This window comes from Schistocerca americana, chromosome 7 (genome assembly GCF_021461395.2).
Source record: "Schistocerca americana isolate TAMUIC-IGC-003095 chromosome 7, iqSchAmer2.1, whole genome shotgun sequence".
NCBI classification, from domain to species: Eukaryota; Metazoa; Arthropoda; class Insecta; order Orthoptera; family Acrididae; genus Schistocerca; species Schistocerca americana.
Window position 1 is genome coordinate 471912142 of NC_060125.1, and position 19160 is coordinate 471931301.

The 19160-nt window shown below is 47.0% G+C and overlaps 1 protein-coding gene across 1 annotated transcript in view; it reads right to left on the reverse strand.

Annotated features, from left to right (window-relative positions):
• Positions 1–19160, reverse strand: part of LOC124623024 (AF4/FMR2 family member lilli) — a 411438-nt gene that overhangs the window by 176371 nt on the left and 215907 nt on the right. Inside the window, exons 3-5 of the mRNA XM_047148815.1 lie at positions 18758–18892; positions 13147–13464; positions 233–277 (exon numbers count right to left, since the gene is read on the reverse strand). Of these exons, the coding sequence (XP_047004771.1) occupies positions 233–277; positions 13147–13464; positions 18758–18892 (498 nt within the window). The remainder of the gene's footprint in view (positions 1–232; positions 278–13146; positions 13465–18757; positions 18893–19160) is intronic.

A 19160-nucleotide genomic window follows, 5' to 3' on the forward strand; every position in this document is an offset into this window, starting at 1 on the left:
ACTGCTGTCAATGTTTCTTAACAAAAGTTTTTCTTCCTTCTCATAACCTCCCCTCGCCCCAAAAAGAAATATAGTAGACACCTGCTAGGCTAATAAGAATGCAATGATGTTAATGCTTCAGAAAGAGCAGACTTCAAACACAAAATGAACAGTTAAACTGGAAACAAATTTGTGCCGAGATACTTAACACAGTGTAAAAGGAGAAGAAGTTCTTGAGATTGTCCAAACTCACCTTCAACATCTTCTCCACTGAAGTCTGGTCCCGAGAAATTGACATCTGAAACAAGGAACACAACACTTTTGAGTTCCGAAAGTATTACATCAGAAAGGAAAAGTTATTTATGCTGGAAAAAGAGGTTAGTCACATTACATTAGACAGTGCAAGAAAAAATAATAGATTTTTAATTAACCAATGCCCATACAAAGAACAGCTACAAAAAGCTTTTTACAATCAACCACTTCATCATACATAAGACACTGTTGTCATGTACATTAATGATGACTGGTAGTTCTTAACACACAAGGTGTGTTCAGAAAATACAATAAGTGCACTAGACTTTTATATTTTTTGGAAAATATGTATCTGAAAAAGATGCAGGCTATTGCTGATACACTTGTTGGCTACTTTTCCACATAATCACCATCCCATTCCATTCCATTCCATTCAAGTAGCCTTCTCAAAGAATACTCTCACCAGCTCCTTCTCCCACTTCTGAACCTCTTTCTGCACCTACTCATTAGCTGAAAATGCAATTTAGCTCATGTCTACCTTCAGGGAGATGAAAAAGATAATCTGAAGGCATGAAGTCGGGGGATACAGGGGGTGGTTCATAGCATTCCAACAAGTGAGCCTAGGAGTGCCTTGGTGGTGCAGGCTGTGTGAGGACAGACATTGTGATCTAACAAGCACACTCCCCCGGCAGCCTCTCTCTCCTTTAGTTATGAATGCTCCTCCGCAGTTTTTTTTGGGGACTTACAATACTGATGTTCATTGGTGGTCTCCCTCAAGGCAGAAATTCAATAAAAATGCCTTTTCAGTCCAAAACATTGAGGTAATGATTTTTTTTGCCTGAAATGGTGGTTTTGAATTTTCTGACAGGTGGAAATTGGGTTTATGCCACTGGGACAATTGTTTTTTGTCTCAGGAGTGTAATGAGCCACCCACATTTCATCTCCAGTCACAACAGACTCAGAAAATCCTCACCTTCCAATTCAAGAAACTCAAGAAACTTGTGAAAGCTATTTATCCATTCTCTCTCTGTGTGTTCGAAATACATTTGCCGTAAACCGTTTTGGTTCGTGAAATAATTTCAGTATTTATTATTCCTTTTGCGAGTACATGGCGGATCAAAGCATGTGTTTGCACTTTGCTGGATTTCTTAGAGAAATCTTTGACACGACTGTACACTGCAACATGTATTTATATACTTCCCTGTTCCTGCAATGCTCATTCTCATCAGTGGATCAACCTGTATCATTCACTGCTACAGACCCTCAAAAACAACACACAGCCCATTATGGCCACAGTACACTTACTTTTTCAACATTCCTCCTAGTAGAATGAGCTTCTGAAAATACTAATGAACAGAAATTTTTATTAAGTTAGGAGAAGATTTACTAGGATGGCTGACTGGATAACAGATTTGTTACTGGGATAACATCTCTCAGGACTGGTACAAATAAATTATTTTATCTGTCAAGTTTTGCTTTCAGAAATGAAATATTAGTAAAGTGTAGACTAAGAGTTGGAAGAAACTTAAGTGCTAACAGAATCAAGATGGGGAGTGAAGAGTAAATAAATTATGCCAGGTGGATCAACCGAAGTATCAAGAATTACACTCTACGTATTTACTTTCAATTGGAAAAATAAATGATAAATTCGGAGATTTCTTTCTTTTTTTCCTCCACATTTAAAACAAAAGTGCAAATGTCTATAACTGCAGACAATTATTTCACCACACAATAACACCAAAAAATGCTAACATTTATTTTCCCACATTTTATTTGACGTCTAAGTGTTTTAAGAGAATGATATTGTTCAACCTTATATGAAAATTCTAGTTTTGTTACCAGTTACTGATCCCTGCTGCTTGCACAAATAAGCATTTTCAACAGACTTCTTAACAGAGTTTGGAATGTACATTTAACAACTGACGCCTAACCTTCAGACTGACACCAATAATCAGAATTTTCTTAAGATAACAACCATTCTGGATACAGCTTCTAGGGGTAGATATAGTGACTCGCAAAAAAATTAATTACGCTCCACTGCTACACTTCACTTCATATTTACTTTTCTCGGGTGCTGTAATGCCTGATCAAGCAGATCTGATATTTATTGAAAGTGTAATGATGAAACTGAATTGTTAAGGGCACACAATGAAGTCAAATTACTCTTCTTATGTGGTATTTACAAAGATTTTGAACCCGGTGAATTAAAGTCTTTGGCAGAACACTAAACTAAAGATTTAACGATTGTTTTTCTGTTGTCCCTCTGAAATTTTCCACAATGCATATCTTCAGAATTAAAGAGGAGAAAATGAAAGACATGAAAAACCCATGGACATTAGTAGCTTCTAAGCAATGGCTGCCACTTATCTCACTTAAAAATGAGTGAACTGTAACTTTCTGGTAGACTGAACTGTCCAAAACAGGAGCTTGCCTTCAATGGCTGATGTTTTTACTGTGCTTTGACACCTCACTTCGTAAGAACATTTCCCATGGAAATGCAAGACAGTGCATTTTAATGCCAGAACAGCTCACTGTTTTAAAGTATAGGAAGTGTTGTAAAATGAGACACTTCACTTCATAGCAGAGGTACGGATTAACAATCAAGCAAGGAACATGAGTACTCTCATTTTTATGACAAGATAAAAATGCTGACTTTTAATGTGTGAAATTCGGAAATAATTTACTCATTCATTGAGTGTGTTCTTTCGGACATATCTAAATGTCCAAATGGATGCACATCTAGCTCAAACTCTTATGGGAATCAGCGAAATGCTTTGAGTAATGAGAATAATGGACAAGGAGCACTACCTTTGTAGTGTGTGGATAAGTTCAGAATCTGGGTCTGACAGAAGGCATGCTAGGAAGGCATTCTAGAGTAGTCCACACAGTTGTTGACCACTGTGTGTGCATGGTGCAGAGGTCAACGCATCTGCCTAGTAAGCAGGAGGCCTGAGATTGAATCCTGGACTGGCAGAAGTTTTCAACTTTCGCTATTAATTTAGTCAATGCTCACCTGCAGCCAATGTCTGTTAACCTCTGTGTCTTTATTATTTGTCAAACTAGCAATTCTTAGCAAAACATTTTTTTGTTTCCCTGTAGCCAAAACAAGTTTAAAGATGTTAAAATCTGCTTAAGAAATACTCAGAAAAATCTTCAACACAATATGTCCACATGGACGGGCTCACAATATTTTCGAAAACAATCAGTTTTTATGGCACACAATGATCTCTTTTAGCATTACACATTCTATCCTTGAAGAGGTAATTGCACAAAAATAATTATGAAGTCACAGCAGCATTACGGGTAGTAGTACACATGATTGCGATCAATTATGTCACTCCTATCAGCAAGATATTTTAAGTTATTTCTTAGATTAGAATTACAGCATCACTGTGTTTTTGGAGGAGTGAAATTTATAATCTAAAGAGGCTACAGCGCAACAATACTTCCATAGTTTTCCCGTATCACAAGCTGGTAAAATGGATTGCTTTCACCAATGCCATCTAATTGAAGCTGTTACTCTCCTCTAATATGCCAGACAAGATATTACATTATATCAGTGGTTAGACCAAGCAGGTCATGAGCAATTTAGAATCAGATATGCTTACAAACAAAACTGTTACGATATTGAAAAAGTACGAGGGCTATCCAGAAAGCAACACACATTTTGGTCCTTTGCAGTGGTGGGCACAGTGAAAGACGCCATTTTGGTGCCCTAATGTTCCTACACTCAGTACGTGCCCAGTAGCGGTAGCATCTGATCTGTGTGCCTGCTCCTTTGCTTTCTGTGACATGTCAAAATGTGAGTTGCAATACAAAATCTCACCTCTCATGAGGCACATTATCTGATTAGGTTTCTGTTGACAAAAACTGCAAACCAACAGAAATTTATTGAGATTTTTGAGATGGGTACAGAAAAGGAATATCGAGTGTCAGCCAAGTGAGGCAATAGTGCACAATTTCAAAAACAGGTGTGTCAATGTTCACGGTGAGGAAGGCAGTGGTAGGTCTAGCCTTTCGAGTAACTGGTGATGAAAATTAACGACAAAATTCGTGAAAAGCCTGCACAGGGTGCCGAACGACCACCACCTCTCCCTAACATCAAAGACGTGGCTCACTACAAAATGCTTTGACACTGATGCCCAACTGCATGCCAGTATAAATCAGTGGTTACAATCGCAGGCGGCAGATTTCTACAGAGACTGTATTGAAAACTTGCGCCACGGTACAACAAGTGCCTCAATTTGAATGCCGATAATTTAGAAAAATAATGTAAGAGTGTACATTTAAAACGTATATAATGAAATTTGGATTTTCCATATTGTTATTTTTTTATTTCAAAATGTCGGTTACTTTCTGTATAGCCCTCATATTTCTATAATTAGAGTGTCTTGGTTGTCTTATGTTCACAAAAAATTGACGATAAAAACTCAATTAGCAGAGTTTGCTGTGGAGGGGGGCGAAAAGGTGAAGTGTGTGTATGGGGATGGGACGGAGATAAATGAGTGTAATCCAGAGAGGGGGGATAACTGGAGAGGGGTAACTGAAGAGAGGGGGGGATGGAGGAAGGGGAATTGGGAGAAATAGGAGGAAAGAGGGAGAGGAGCAATCGGAGTGGGTGGGGGAATACAAGGAGAGGAGGGGAGGGGAGAGCAGAGCAGGATAGGGAGAGGAGTGATGGGAAGGAAAAGTGTGGGGAGGGGGGGGGGGGGGGTGAGGACGGGGTTGGGAGATTCCTACATATCTCATTTGTATGCCTAAACTGTAGATACTTCTGTCTGCAATAAGAACGAAGTTCCCAGAAGTGTTGGTGCACAAGCCGTACTGTTCTGCAGCAGCAGCAACCTGAGGCAGCCTCCGACGGCACACGTATACGGCAGTTAGCTTCCGGGAAACAGAGGGCGCTTCCGAAGGACCGGCGGCCAGCGGGCGCCTGGAATTTTAATCGCGCCGAGCCGCCGTCTCGTCAATTATTGGAGTGCTAGCTCAGCCGGTGGCGCAGCCCCCTCCCTGCAATTAGTCGGCGGGATTCTCTACCTGCTGGAATGCCCTGGGCCCCCGGCAATCGTCCCTACGCACACGCGGGCGCTACGTCGACGCTCCGACACTGTTCTGCGTTCCTCCTCTTCTCCCGCCCACACTCGCAACGTGCAACGCCCCCAACCGTCACAGTAATCTTTTCGTTTAGATTCGCAAATAATTACATTGCCATGTTGCCATCTTTCTTCCTGCTCAGGATTGCTCTCTCTAATTGTGAGCACGTAAATCACCTCTGCACAAGTTTTCTTCACTTATTGTATTCGAGACGAAGCACGAAGAGTAGAAGGTGTCTTCACTTGTTTTCCGAGTTGATCGAGGTAAGGCATACTATGCAAATTGCTCTGACAAATTGCTACAACGCTATATCATTACCCACTGACGGAAAACGAATCGCAACACCAAAAAATAAAGTAGAGTAATGAAATTTCGGGAATACGTTAGTCTAGGTGAAATATTTAAATGATTAATACTGCAAGATCACGGATTAATATACGCACGATAAAAGCGATTGCAAATGTGAAATTCTGGTACATATAACAGGTGTAACCATCAGAATGTTGAATGCAAACATACAAACGTGTATGCATTGTGTCGTATAGGTGCAGGATGTCAATTTGTGGCATGGCGTCCCATGTCTGTCGCACCTGGTCGATCAATGTAGGTGTGGTTAATGCTGTATGTGGACGACGCTGGAGTTGTCCGATAACGCCCCCGTATCTGCTCCACTGGAGACAGATCTGGCGATCGAGCAGGCCAAAGCAACGTGTCGACATTGCGTTGATCATTTTGCATTACAACAGCGGTATGTTGACGTGCGTTATCCTGTTGGAAACGCCCCCTGGAATGCTGTTCATGAATGGCAGCACAACAGGTCGAATCACCAGACTGACCAACAGATTTGCAGTCACGTTGCGTGGGATAACCACGACAGTGCTGCTGGTCTCAAACAAGATTGCGCCCCAAAACCAGATGTCGCACGCGCACAGGTTGATTGCAGGCGCTCAACTGGCCTCTTCCTAACGAACAAATGGCCATCACTGGCACACAGGCAGCAACAGGTGTCATTAGAAAACCCAACAGACCTCCACCCTGCCGTCCAATGAGCTCTCGCTTGACACCACTGAAGTCGCAAACGGCGATAGTTTGGGCGTCTGGCTCTGACATGTCCTTGAAGTAACCGATATGTAACAGTTCGTTATGTGTCTCTGATACCAACTGCTGCTTAAATTGTTGCTGCGGCAAAGTCATGCGCCGAACACTATGGTGTTCCCTCTTGGTAGTGACGCGTCGCCATCTGTAGCCCGGTATTGTTGCAGCCGTACATTCTCGTGACAACCGTTGCCGGCAATCACGTACAGTGGCTACATACTTGCCGAGTCTTTCTGCAGTATCGCAGAAGAAACATACATCTTCTCGTAGCCCTGTTGCACGACCTTGTTCAGACTCAGTGAGGTGCTGATAACGGCGCCTTTGTCGCCCTAAAAGGCATTCGCTCACGACCGTTGCAGTGTGTACTTACAGCAAACCTCACTTGCATCCGCACAGTGGCACTACGAACGGCACTCTTAATGCGACTGGCGCGAAATTTGAATAGACTAAGCTTTCAAGTGCAGAAACACGCCTACCGACTTTACGTTGCACAACTCCCTGTTGTTGCGATTTATTGTCCATCAGTAAATGTGATGTCTAAAGTACAGAGTCTAGGGGGTATAAATTATCCTACACCGCATTCTGCGTCTGTTGTTTATATAATTAACCTCTAAATCGAAATGTTATAGAATTCCTTGGCCGTACCGCTATTTTCTAGAGAGTGTTAACATAATTAGATAACAAAAATGAGAAAAAAGATCTGTCTACAGGACAGCTACCACAGCAACCAACAATCAGCGAATGGATTTCTGTAGACAGGTCTCATATGTTCACCTCTCGGACACCTGGAACTATAGCTACGGCAGTGAGTATCAGACCACGCTCGTAGCCGGTAACGTAACCGTTTTAGTTCGTTTTAATTGCCTGCATTGTTTCTCAGCGGAGAGCGTTTATTTTACGCGACAGAATATCTGAAACTAGTTGCAAAACTGATAAGGCTATTGCTATCCCACTATGAGAACCCAATCCTGCACGTTAACGAGGAGCGTGTGAACGCACGCAGACTGGAAATGGACTGTGCAGCCGTTGTTGCCGCAGCCATACTGCGGGCGCGGCCGAAGGCGAAACGACAACGTCGGTCCCAGCTATGCTTAACCCTGCACTGCACGAATTTATTTTTACTTACTAAATCGTAGCAAAAAAAATAATATTTAAGTAATCTTGAATAGGCAAAATGAATTTAACTCGTAAGAAGATGTAAATTTTCATTTATTATTACATTCTGCGTACAAAACCAAAAATATGCAAACACGCTACATCGTTCAGTCTGACTGTAATATGACATTGCGCAAAATTGCTACATCATGGAGTGCGACATAAAATAGGTTAGACTGGCTCCATTTAAAAGTCTGTACAATTAATATTTTGTAGCTTACAACATGTAATTCGGTACAGTATAGAAACATAGTAGTACGCTTGGTAAACTATCACTCAGTCACCTTGAAATACATAGAAACAACATTACACTACAAAAAATTCGAATTATTCAGCGTGATAAATTTTGAAGCAGTAAATGCCGTTCTTCAGACACAGATCAAGTTCACGCTTTTCACACTGGACAACAGAATATGCCTTGCAGTTGGCACGCTTATGGCGTTGAGCTTTTTCATCATTATTGGCTACCTCTCCGTACATCTGTTGTTGGCCGAGCTGCAACTGGATACCTTCTCACTTGATTCTGAGGACTAGATGTTGGCCTACCTCGCTTTCCTTGTGTTCCTCCTACTTTGCAGAGGCTTCTACCAACGTCCATTCGAAATTCGGACAATTTCAAAGTTTTTACATCTGTTTTCTTTTTACTCTACAACACGTTCGTGGAGAATACAGAAATTGATGGTTTAGCATCTATTAGATGATAAAAGAGTCTGAAGTACAACTTTTTGCTCCTCATTACAATTTTTCTCGGTGCTCATGGCGCCAAGTGACCAGCGTCCTGTGTGATCGCCGTGTGTCTTTACGCCTTAAGTCACAAGTTTATAGGACTTCCATGTAGCAAAAATGCTACATCATATAGTGCAAGTAGTGTAGTGCATGCACGTTTGAACGTGGTCCATACAATATCTGTCATTTTAGATATTTTATCCGTGCCACTACCTCCAACCCTCACCCCAAAGGCTGTTAACCCTCACTCAGTCCCAACAATTTTCGAAGTAGAAGTGACTGCTACCAATTTCGTTCAAATTGCTCCACGCGTCCTACAGTCTCAAAATGGCTCTGAGCACTATGGGACTTAACAGATGTGGTCATCAGTCCCCTAGAACTTAGAACTACTTAAACCTAACCGACCTAAGGACATCACACACATCTATGCCCGAGGCAGGATTCGGACCTTCGACCGTAGCGGTCGCGCGGTTCCAGACTGAAGCGCCTAGAACCGTCGGCCACCAAGGCCACCTCTACAGTCTCGCTTAACACCCCTAATAACGTCGGTATCAAGCTACGTTTCTTCAGGCGTTCCTGGGCGATAGTGGATTACTGGTGGTTGGAAGTTTTTGTTTTACTGTTCCATTTACAATACATATCGTTAAAGTAGGAATCGCCATACACTAATCTGGACTGCTCTATCGAATGGGTCCGTCGAATTCCACCTTCAAGAAATATTTTGTTGTAACGATAAAATAACCGTTGTTTTCCGCTAACACCGAGCATCACAAGAAATTCGTGACTGGCAATATTTGCCTGTGCTGACTCATCTGCACACTGTGAATATAAGATCGCTAGTATCTGTTCAACCACCAGTGGGAATGGACACGACTCTTTGAGAAAAATCCGGTATACAGTGCTGTATCACCTGAGACAAGGCTGAAGATACTCTCATATCATTATGATGGAGCTCAGAATGTGTTGTAGACTTCTACAATAGGTGGATGTCAATTATACTGAACGGTCGTCTTTGTAAATCACTTGCCCTTTTTGTAGACGGGTGCGAGCTACCATTTCTTCTAACCACTGGGCGCAGGTTTTTGGTTCGAAAGACCTAAGAGTACATTATCGTAAAAGTGGGGGCCAAATGAGCTGCAAATTCTGTAAAGAATCTGACAGGATCTCCATCAGTCCCTGTACCCTTACTTAATTTTAGCGATGATAGCTGTTTCTCAAAGCCTCTGACCGTATCTTAACACTCAACTTTTCGGTGATACGAGGATTAAACTCGAGCAGTACTTCTGAATTTTCCTTTGTATAAAAAAAAAATTGAAAATGGTGTTCGCCGTTCCTACTTTTCGTCTGCTACCACCAATTTCAGTTCCTACGCCATCTACGTGCATCTGGATACGACATTTGATGTCACTGGCACCCTTCACACAAACCCGTAATTTTTTTAGGATTTACAAAATAAGTTTTGACAGGAAAATTCATTTCATTCAACATTTCTCGTTCTATAGTCATACGCTTTGTCTCACCCTCACGGCGCTGAAGTCACTGTTTATTTAGTGATCCATTCGTTCCTCCTGGCAGAACGCTACCCATTACGATATTGTACAAAAAAATTCTGACGAAGGATGGATAAGCTAATAGCACACATCCTAAGGCGTCAAGGGTTAATTTCGTAATGGAAGGGGAGAGAGGGACGGGGGGCAGAGAGAGAGGGGGGGGGCGAGTGGGGGACGGGGAGTTAATTTTAGGAAAGTCCTAAGCTTGACTGTGGTAAGCAGGTTCAAGTGAATACAGACTGCACAGTTATGTGGAGATGGGAGTGCTGAATCGAATTGTGGAAAAAAGAAATTTGTGGCACAACTTGACTAAATGAAGGGCTCGTCAGTCTGCTAATGCAGGGAAGTGTAGAGGTAAAAACTGTAGAGGGAGGTGAAGACTTTAGCAGAATAAGGAGCTTCAAATTAATGAAGGGTGTAAAATTATGCAGAGGTGGGGAGAATTACTCGTGGCAAACGAAGTTAATAGCTGCATCAAATCAAGTCTTCGGACGGAAGACGACGACAGCAAGTTAACCCACTAACGAGTAAGGGGACATATTAGCCCATTACCAGGTGAACTAGTAGCGCAACAGAATTTTTTGTTGTCCTCGTCCGTACACAGCCGTGGTGCTAGCTGTGACGTCACCAGTACTAGGTCCATCGTCGTACAGTAATGTTTCCACCACGCTTCTTCCGCGCCTGCTTTAACCTCGCTTTGGCGTTGTGCTCAACTGCCAACCATCATTCCGAACGACAGAAGTTTGCGGACTGGCACATCGTCGAGCATGGCCATCGGTAGGTCGCAGATAACGCGGCAAGCAAATGATGCCTTATACCACGATGGCCTGGGGACGGCCCCCGCAACTTGTGACGTCACAGTAGCTGCCCTGTCCGCCATACTTTGCGAACGCCCCGCTCCGTGCTGGGCCCACGGGAAAGCAATGTGTCACAAGTTACGCACTAAAGATCTTAACTCTGTCGTGGAGAGCTTGCGTGTATTTAAACGCGCAGTTAAAATACTCGTCTGAAACAGTCACCACTCACTGCCCGCCGGAGACGGCTGCTGGCAATCGTAAGACCTGCAGTGTCATGTGCTGTGACGTATGTGTCGCGGCCTGTCTTTCTCATGGGCCTCGCCCGAGCACCAGTGACGTCACAGCCAGTACCGTTCCAACGGAAGCACGAAATAATCACTACACGGCGGCGATGTTGACCACAGGTACGCCAAAAATGTCGAAGTTATCGGCTTCGCTCTGTGAATAAACAAACAATTGCACTTACCCACGCACTAGGCATTCATTCATATTTGTCCGTGGCATATTGTCCCAATATTAAAATAAAAATAGACCAGAACCCCCTTATTCTGACACATGATTTTGGTAGGGTGGACGTCAGTAGTACGACAAATGCCGAAACCGGAAGTCACCCTCGACCCAATTGGGACTCGTCTTGTCCCATTACCATCTCGCTTGATACTTAACTGGCTGACTCTAAAAACTGATAATTACACTGACAGTTCGCTCTACCTTGAGGAAGTGGGAGGGGCGGGAGAGGAAGTGTGGGGGGAGGGAGAGAGAGGAAGTGTGGGCGGGGAGGGAGAGAGAGGAAGTGTGGGCGGGGAGGGAAAGAGAGGAAGTGTGGGCGGGGAGGGAGAGAGAGGAAGTGTGGGCGGGGAGGGAGAGAGAGGAAGTGTGGGCGGGGAGGGAGAGAGAGGAAGTGTGGGCGGGGAGGGAGAGAGAGGAAGTGTGGGCGGGGAGGGAGAGAGAGGAAGTGTGGGCGGGGAGGGAGAGAGAGGAAGTGTGGGCGGGGAGGGAGAGAGAGGAAGTGTGGGCGGGGAGGGAGAGAGAGAGGAAGTGTGGGCGGGGAGGGAGAGAGAGGAAGTGTGGGCGGGGAGGGAGAGAGAGGAAGTGTGGGCGGGGAGGGAGAGAAAGTGTGGGCGGGGAGGGAGAGAAAGTGTGGGCGGGGAGGGAGAGAAAGTGTGGGGGGGAGAGAAAGTGTGGGGGGGAGAGAAAGTGGGGGGGGGTGAGGAAGTGGGGGGGGGGGGGGGGTGAGGAAGTGGGGGGGGGGGGGGGGGGGGGGGGAGTGAGGAGGTGGGGGGGGGGGGGGTGAGGAAGTGGGGGGGGGGAGTGAGGAAGTGGGGGGGGGGGGAGTGAGGAAGTGGGGGGGGAGTGAGGAAGTGGGGGGGAGTGAGGAAGTTGTGGGGGAGAGGAAGTTGGGGGGGAGAGGAAGTGGGGGGGAGAGGAAGTGGGGGGGAGAGGAAGTGGGGGGGGGGGAGAGGAAGTGGGGGGGGGGGGAGAGGAAGTGGGGGGGAGAGGAAGTGGGGGGGGAGAGGAAGTGGGTGGGGGGGAGAGGAAGTGGGGGGGGGGGGGAGAGGAAGTGGGGGGGGGGGAGAGGAAGTGGGGGGGGGAGAGGAAGTGGGGGGGGAGAGGAAGTGGGGGGGGAGAGGAAGTGGGGGGGGGGGGGGGAGAGGAAGTGGGGGGGGAGAGGAAGTGGGGGGGAGAGGAAGTGGGGGGGGGAGAGGAAGTGGGGGGGAGAGGAAGTGGGGGGGGAGAGGAAGTGGGGGGGGAGAGGAAGTGGGGGGGAGAGGAAGTGGGGCGATGAAGGGGGAGAGGGGACGGAGATGAAGGGGGAGAGGGGACGGAGATGAAGGGGGAGAGGGGACGGAGATGAAGGGGGAGAGGGGACGGAGATGAAGGGGGAGAGGGGACGGAGATGAAGGGGGAGAGGGGACGGAGATGAAGGGGGAGAGGGGACGGAGATGAAGGGGGAGAGGGGACGGAGATGAAGGGGGAGAGGGGACGGAGATGAAGGGGGAGAGGGGACGGAGATGAAGGGGGAGAGGGGACGGAGATGAAGGGGGAGAGGGGACGGAGATGAAGGGGGAGAGGGGACGGAGATGAAGGGGGAGAGGGGACGGAGATGAAGGGGGAGAGGGGACGGAGATGAAGGGGGAGAGGGGACGGAGATGAAGGGGGAGAGGGGACGGAGATGAAGGGGGAGAGGGGACGGAGATGAAGGGGGAGAGGGGACGGAGATGAAGGGGGTGAGGGGACGGAGATGAAGGGGGAGAGGGGACGGAGATGAAGGGGGAGAGGGGACGGAGATGAAGGGGGAGAGGGGACGGAGAGAGGTAGAGAGATAGAGAGAGAGAGAGAGAGAGAGAGAGAGAGAGAGAGAGAGAGAGAGAGAGAGAGAGAGAGTGTCCATCACCACTTGGCAATAACGTGACTGGAAACCCGAGACATTGTCCACAACGACAAGTTGATAGCATAGGAAGATACCCGTCGTGGGTGCAGGGAGTCCAGATACTGACCTGCGGGTCTTGCGAGTGCGGCGGCAGCCCGATGGCGGCGGGGTGCACGCGGGTGGCGTTGGTGTGCCTGGGCGGGCCCTTGCTTGGCGGCAGTGCGCCGTTGGCGCGCGGCTCGCCCGGCTTGAGCGGCCGGCCAGGGTAGCCGCCGCGGCCCCCGTACGCCGGCTTGCCGTCCGCGGGCTTCAGGAAGCTGCCCCGAACCTGCTGCTGCGGCGGGGGAGGCAGCGGCTGGGCCGGAGCCACCAGGGGCTGCAGCAGCGGCTGCGGCTGCAGTTGGGGCTGCGAGTGGTGCCGCGGTGGCTTCTTGAACTCGCTCCCCTGCAACACCGGCCACAGCTCCTGCTACACATGCCTCTTCTAGCCGTCAAGCATTCCACCATCGTCTTCACCACACCTGCAAATGTCTATTTCAAAACGTACACATACAACTCTTTGCGCGGACACTTTAGCGTGGCAGTTTTAGTAGGGGGATGTTCGAAACATCGCTGCCTGAAGTGGTGGATGTCGGGCCTCTGTGGAACACAATGTGCAACGTTGGAAAATCACTGAATGCAGGCTGCCTTGGCGAATTTCACTGATGAATTATTCTCCGTTATTAGCTGCGTCGTGATGTCTTGTCGCAAAGGTAGTTTCAAACTGAGCTCTGGACACCGAATGTGCCGTGACAAATGTTCTGATGTGAACGCGGTGGATGCAGCGGGCGGAACAGACAGCAGGTACCAGAACCAGACGAATCCCTCAAGCCAAAAGAGAAGCTGCTTCGAGTAACAAGCAGATGCACTGCCGATTGGCACTAAAGAGGTCTCAAATCTAAAGGCTCGCAACATGCTGGAAGCCAAATCAGATTTGTTAGCACTGTTAGAGCTCGTACCCAACAACCTACCTGCGGGGTTCTTAACACAAAGTACTCTATGAGGTTTTGCACTACCTTCATACACTATCTGATCCAAAGTATCCGCACACCTGTCAGTATGATAGCGATGTTGGATGTTGGGGTCTGGAGCGAAGTTGACGTTCCAACTCATCCGAAGCTCTTCCATTTGGTTCAGCTCATTTCAATAACTATACTGTCAACAAACTATTATCTCACACACGCTGCTTTATGAGAGGGCGAATTTTCAAATTCATAGAAACAGTTACCGTCTGCGAAATGTCTCTTTACTGTACGTCGCACACAATGCCAAAAAGCAGCTAGTAGGCTGCTGTTGGATCCAGGCCTGGACCAGTCTCACACTTCGTCGTCCGTTGCGAATCGATGTCCGCGAATAGCTTGTTTTAGAGGTCCAAAGACATGAAAATCACGAGGTGGACGGTCGGGACTGTACGGTGGATGTTCCAGCGTTTCCCACCGAAAATGCTGCAGTGTCGTCTTCACCGCATTGGCCATGTGTGGACGGGCATTATGCGGCAGGATAACGTCACTGGACAACATGCCTGCGCCTTTCGACTTGATGGCTCGTCTAAGGTTCTGTTAAAGTGGCTTCATAACACTGAGCATTGATGGTTGTACCCCGTTCCAGGAACTCGACAAAAAATGCGCCCTTGTGGTCAAAAAAGGACGTCATGGCCTTACGAGAACAGGTGTGCACGGCCTTTGATTTCTTTGGAGATGGCGAAGTCTCATGTTTCCACTGTTTGCTCCGATGCTCGCTTTCCGGTTCAAAATGGTGACACCATGTTTCGTCACCTGTGACAATACGCTATAGAAAGCCGTATTCCTACTCATGACAACGTTGCAGATGACTCAGACAGCGCCATTAGAGTATTGCGCTGTTCGGCGGTCAGTTGGTGGGGAACCCACTGCACACACATACTTTGGAAGTTCATGTGTTTATGCATTATGGTGTGGGCAGTGCCAACGCTAATACCCAGTAACGGATGGATCTCGTCCACGGTGATTCTGCGGTTGGCCAAGACTAAAGCATTCACTTCCGCAACCATTCCCCGTGTTATGACACGATGAGTCTGTGCAGGATGAGCATCGTCTTTCAGTGACTCGCACCCCTCAAAGAATCGTTTGCCTTATTCCACAACACTTGAACGACTGACTACTCACAGTACACAGTCTTCTACCTTCGATACATTTCACGGCTTCCAACTCCCTCCGCCGCCAAAAGTCGAATCTTTAGGCAGTACAACTGTCATTGTAGCATGGTTCTGCCCCGAAACAGAGGTTTGAGGAGCGAATTCACGATATTTCGGCGACCAAATCCGCCGTTACCACGTATGTGAATCAGCGGCCCGTTATACACAAGAGTTACATGACCTGTGTCTAGATATCTTATGCTACATAGCTCCAAAAACCTACCAAAAAGCTGTCGAATCCCTGATACGCTAAATCAGCTATGTATTTCGTTCCAAATACGTACAAACAAGTCATTAAGCAGATGGTCATAATGTTTTTGGTTCATCAGTGTATTGAATACTTACAAAATAATACAGTTCATGAGTATTAAACTCCCTGCGAACCCCTTAAAAACTGGCGGTGTAGGAAAAAATGTGCACACGACTGCTGGAAAGCGGGAGATGACAGGCCGGGAGGTGACAGAATACCCATCCCTCTGGATCATGTACAATGAAGAGGCAAAGAAACTGGTACACCTGCCTAATATCGTACAGGGTCCCCGCGAGCACGCAGAAGTGCCGCAACACGACGTACCATGGACTCCACTTACGTTTAAAGTAGTGCAGGAGGGAATTGAAACCATGAATCCTGCAGCGCTGTCCATAAACCCGTAAGGTTGCGAAGGGCGGAGATCTCTTCTGAACGGCACGTTGTAAGGCATCTCAGATAATCTCGGTAATGTTCATGTCTGGGGAGTTTGGTGGCCAGCCGAAGTGTTTAAACTCAGTAGAGTGTTCCTGGAGCCACTCTGTAGCGATTCTGGACGTGTGGTGTGTCGCATTGTTCTTCGGAATTGCTCTAGTCCGTCAGAATGCACAATGGACATGAATGGATGCAGGTGATGAGACAGGATGCTTACTTTCGTGTCACTTGTCACAATCTTATCTAGACATATCAGGGGTCCCATATCACTCCAACTGCACACGCCGCACACTATTACAGGGTCTCCACTAGCTTTAACAGTCGCATGCTGATACGCAGGGTCCATGGATTAATGACGTTGTCTCCATACCCATAGACGTCCATCCGCTCGACACCATTTGAAACGAGACTCGTCCGATCAGGCAACGTGTTTCCACTCATCAACAGTCCAATACCGTGTTGACAGGCCAAGGCGAGGAGTAAAGCTTTGCGTCGTGCAGTCATCAGAGGCCCACGAGCTGATCTTCGGCTTTGAAAGCCCGTATCGATGATGCTGTGTGAATGGTTTGCACGCTGACACTTGTTGATGGCCCAGTATTGACATCTGCAGCTATTTGTGGAAGGGTTGCACTTCTGTCAGGAACTATTCTCTTCAGTCGTCGTTGGTCTCTTTCTTGCAGCGATGTCGGAGATTTGATGTTTTACCGGATTCCTGATTATCACGGTACACTAGTGAAATGGTCGTACGAGAAAATCCCCACTTCATCGCTACCTCGGATATGCTATGTCCCACCGCTCGGGCCCCGACTATAACATCGCGTTCAATCTCATATACATCTTGATAGCCTACCATCATAGCAGCAGTAACCGATCTAACAACCACGCCAGACACTTGTCTTATACAGGGTGTTACAAAAAGGTACGGCAAAACTTCCAGAAAACATTCCTCACACACAAATAAAGAAAAGATGTTATGTGGACATGCGTCCGGAAACGCTTAATTTCCACGTTAAAGCTCTTTTTAGTTTCGTCAGTATGTACTGTACTTCCTCGATTCACCGCTAGTTGGCCCAATTGGAGAAAGGTAATGTTGACTTCGGTGCTTGTGTTGACATGCGACTTATTGCTCTACAGTACTAGCATCAAGCACATCAGTACGTAGCATTAACAGGTTAGTGTTCATCAAGAACGTGGTTTTGCAGTCAGTGCAATGTTTACAAATGCGGAGTTGGCAGATGCCCATTTGATGCATGGATTAGCACGGGGCAATAGCCGTGGGGCGGTACGTTTGTATCGAGACAGATTTCCAGAACGAAGGTGTCCCGACAGGAAGACGTTCGAAGCAATTGATCGGCGTCTTAGGGAGCACGGAACATTCCAGCCCATGACTCGCGACTGGGAAAGACCTAGAACGACGAGGACACCTGCAATGGACGAGGCAATTCTTCGTGCAGTTGACGATAACCCTAATGTCAGCGTCAGAGAAGTTGCTGCTGTACAAGGTAACGTTGACCACGTCACTGTATGGAGTGTGCTACGGGAGAACCAGTTGTTTCCGTACCATGTACGGCGTGTGCAGGCACTATCAGCAGCTGATTGGCCTCCACGGGTACACTTCTGCGAATGCGGATGAGGCTTCATTCCAACGTGATCAAATTGTAAATTTTTACAATCAACATGTGTGGGCTGACGAGAATCCGCACGTAATTGTGCAATCACGTCATCAACACAGATTTTCTGTGAACGCTTGGGCAGGCATCGTTGGTGATGTCTTGATTGGGCCCCATGTTCTTCCACCTACGCTAAATGGACCACGTTATCATGATTTCATACAGGATACTCTACCTGTGCTGCTAGAACATGTACCTTTACAAGTACGACACAACATGTGGTTCATGCACGATGGAGCTCCTGCACATTTCAGTCGAAGTGTTCGTACGCTTCTCAACAACAGATTCGGTGACCGATGGATTGGTAGAGGCGGACCAATTCCATGGCCTCCACGCTCTCCTCACCTCAACCCTCTTGACTTTAATTTATGGGGGCATTTGAAAGCTCTCGTCCACGCAACCCTGGTACCAAATGTAGAGACTCTTCGTGCTCGTATTGTGGACGGCTGTGATACAACACGCCATTCTCCAGGGCTGCATCAGCGCATCAAGTATTCCATGGGACGGAGGGTGGATGCATGTATCCTCGCTAACGGAGGACATTTTGAACATTTCCTATAACAAAGTTTTTGAAGTCACGCTGGTACGTTCTGTTGCTGTTTGTTTCCATTCCATGAGTAATGTGATTTGAAGAGAAGTAGTAAAAATGAGCTCTAACATGGGAAGTAAGCGTTTCCGGACACATGTCCACATAATATATTTTCTTTCTGTGTGTGAGGAATGTTTCCTGAAAGTTTGGCCGTACCTTTTTGTAACACCCTGTATAGGCGTTGCCGTATTCTGCCTGTTTACATGTATCTCTATTTCAATGTGCATGCCTATACCGGTTTCTTTGGCGCTTCAGTGTAAATTCTTCCGCAAATCTCTGGTGCCCTGAAGTCTCCGTATCGCTCATTTCCAGACACTTTCGAAATTCACTCTACTGACTATGTAACTAACCATTTCAGCTACGGCCTACTGCAATGTCGACAGGTGAGAGCCATCGACAGGCGAGTGACACAGTGTGTATCATGTTAAGGTTAGGTATTAGCGCAAATATTATCACAGCACGCGACTTTCAGTATGTGCTATTTAGGAGTACGACACCACTGGGTCCTACGGTAAGAAAGCACAATACCTGGTGGGGCGGGGCGAGCCGCGAAGCGGCGGGGGCGACGACGGCGGAGGGCGGCGCGGGGGACGCCGGAGGCAGGCCGTCGATGCCGATGAGCCGCTTGGGCTCGTCCACCAGCAGCCGCTGCATCATCTCGTAGTTGCCCAGCTTGCGCTGGATCTGCGAGGCAGTCGTGTCCGCCGGCGAAGGCGTCACCTGCAAAATAAACAATTTCCAACTGCTGACCGACATTTATGATCTAGAGAGTCGCTACCGCACCGTAAACCAACTGCAAGCCTTTTTTTTTTTTTTTTTTTTTTTTGCAAGTCACAATTTTACATTACCAAGGCAATTTTCTCGGTTGCCTACAGCTACAATGGAAACCTCTGTAAATAATCTGCGAAAAAACAATACCATTTAACTGATTTTTTTCTGATTTCGGTCGTCTGGCGTTAAGGCTGTTACCGTGCATTGATGTTCCCAA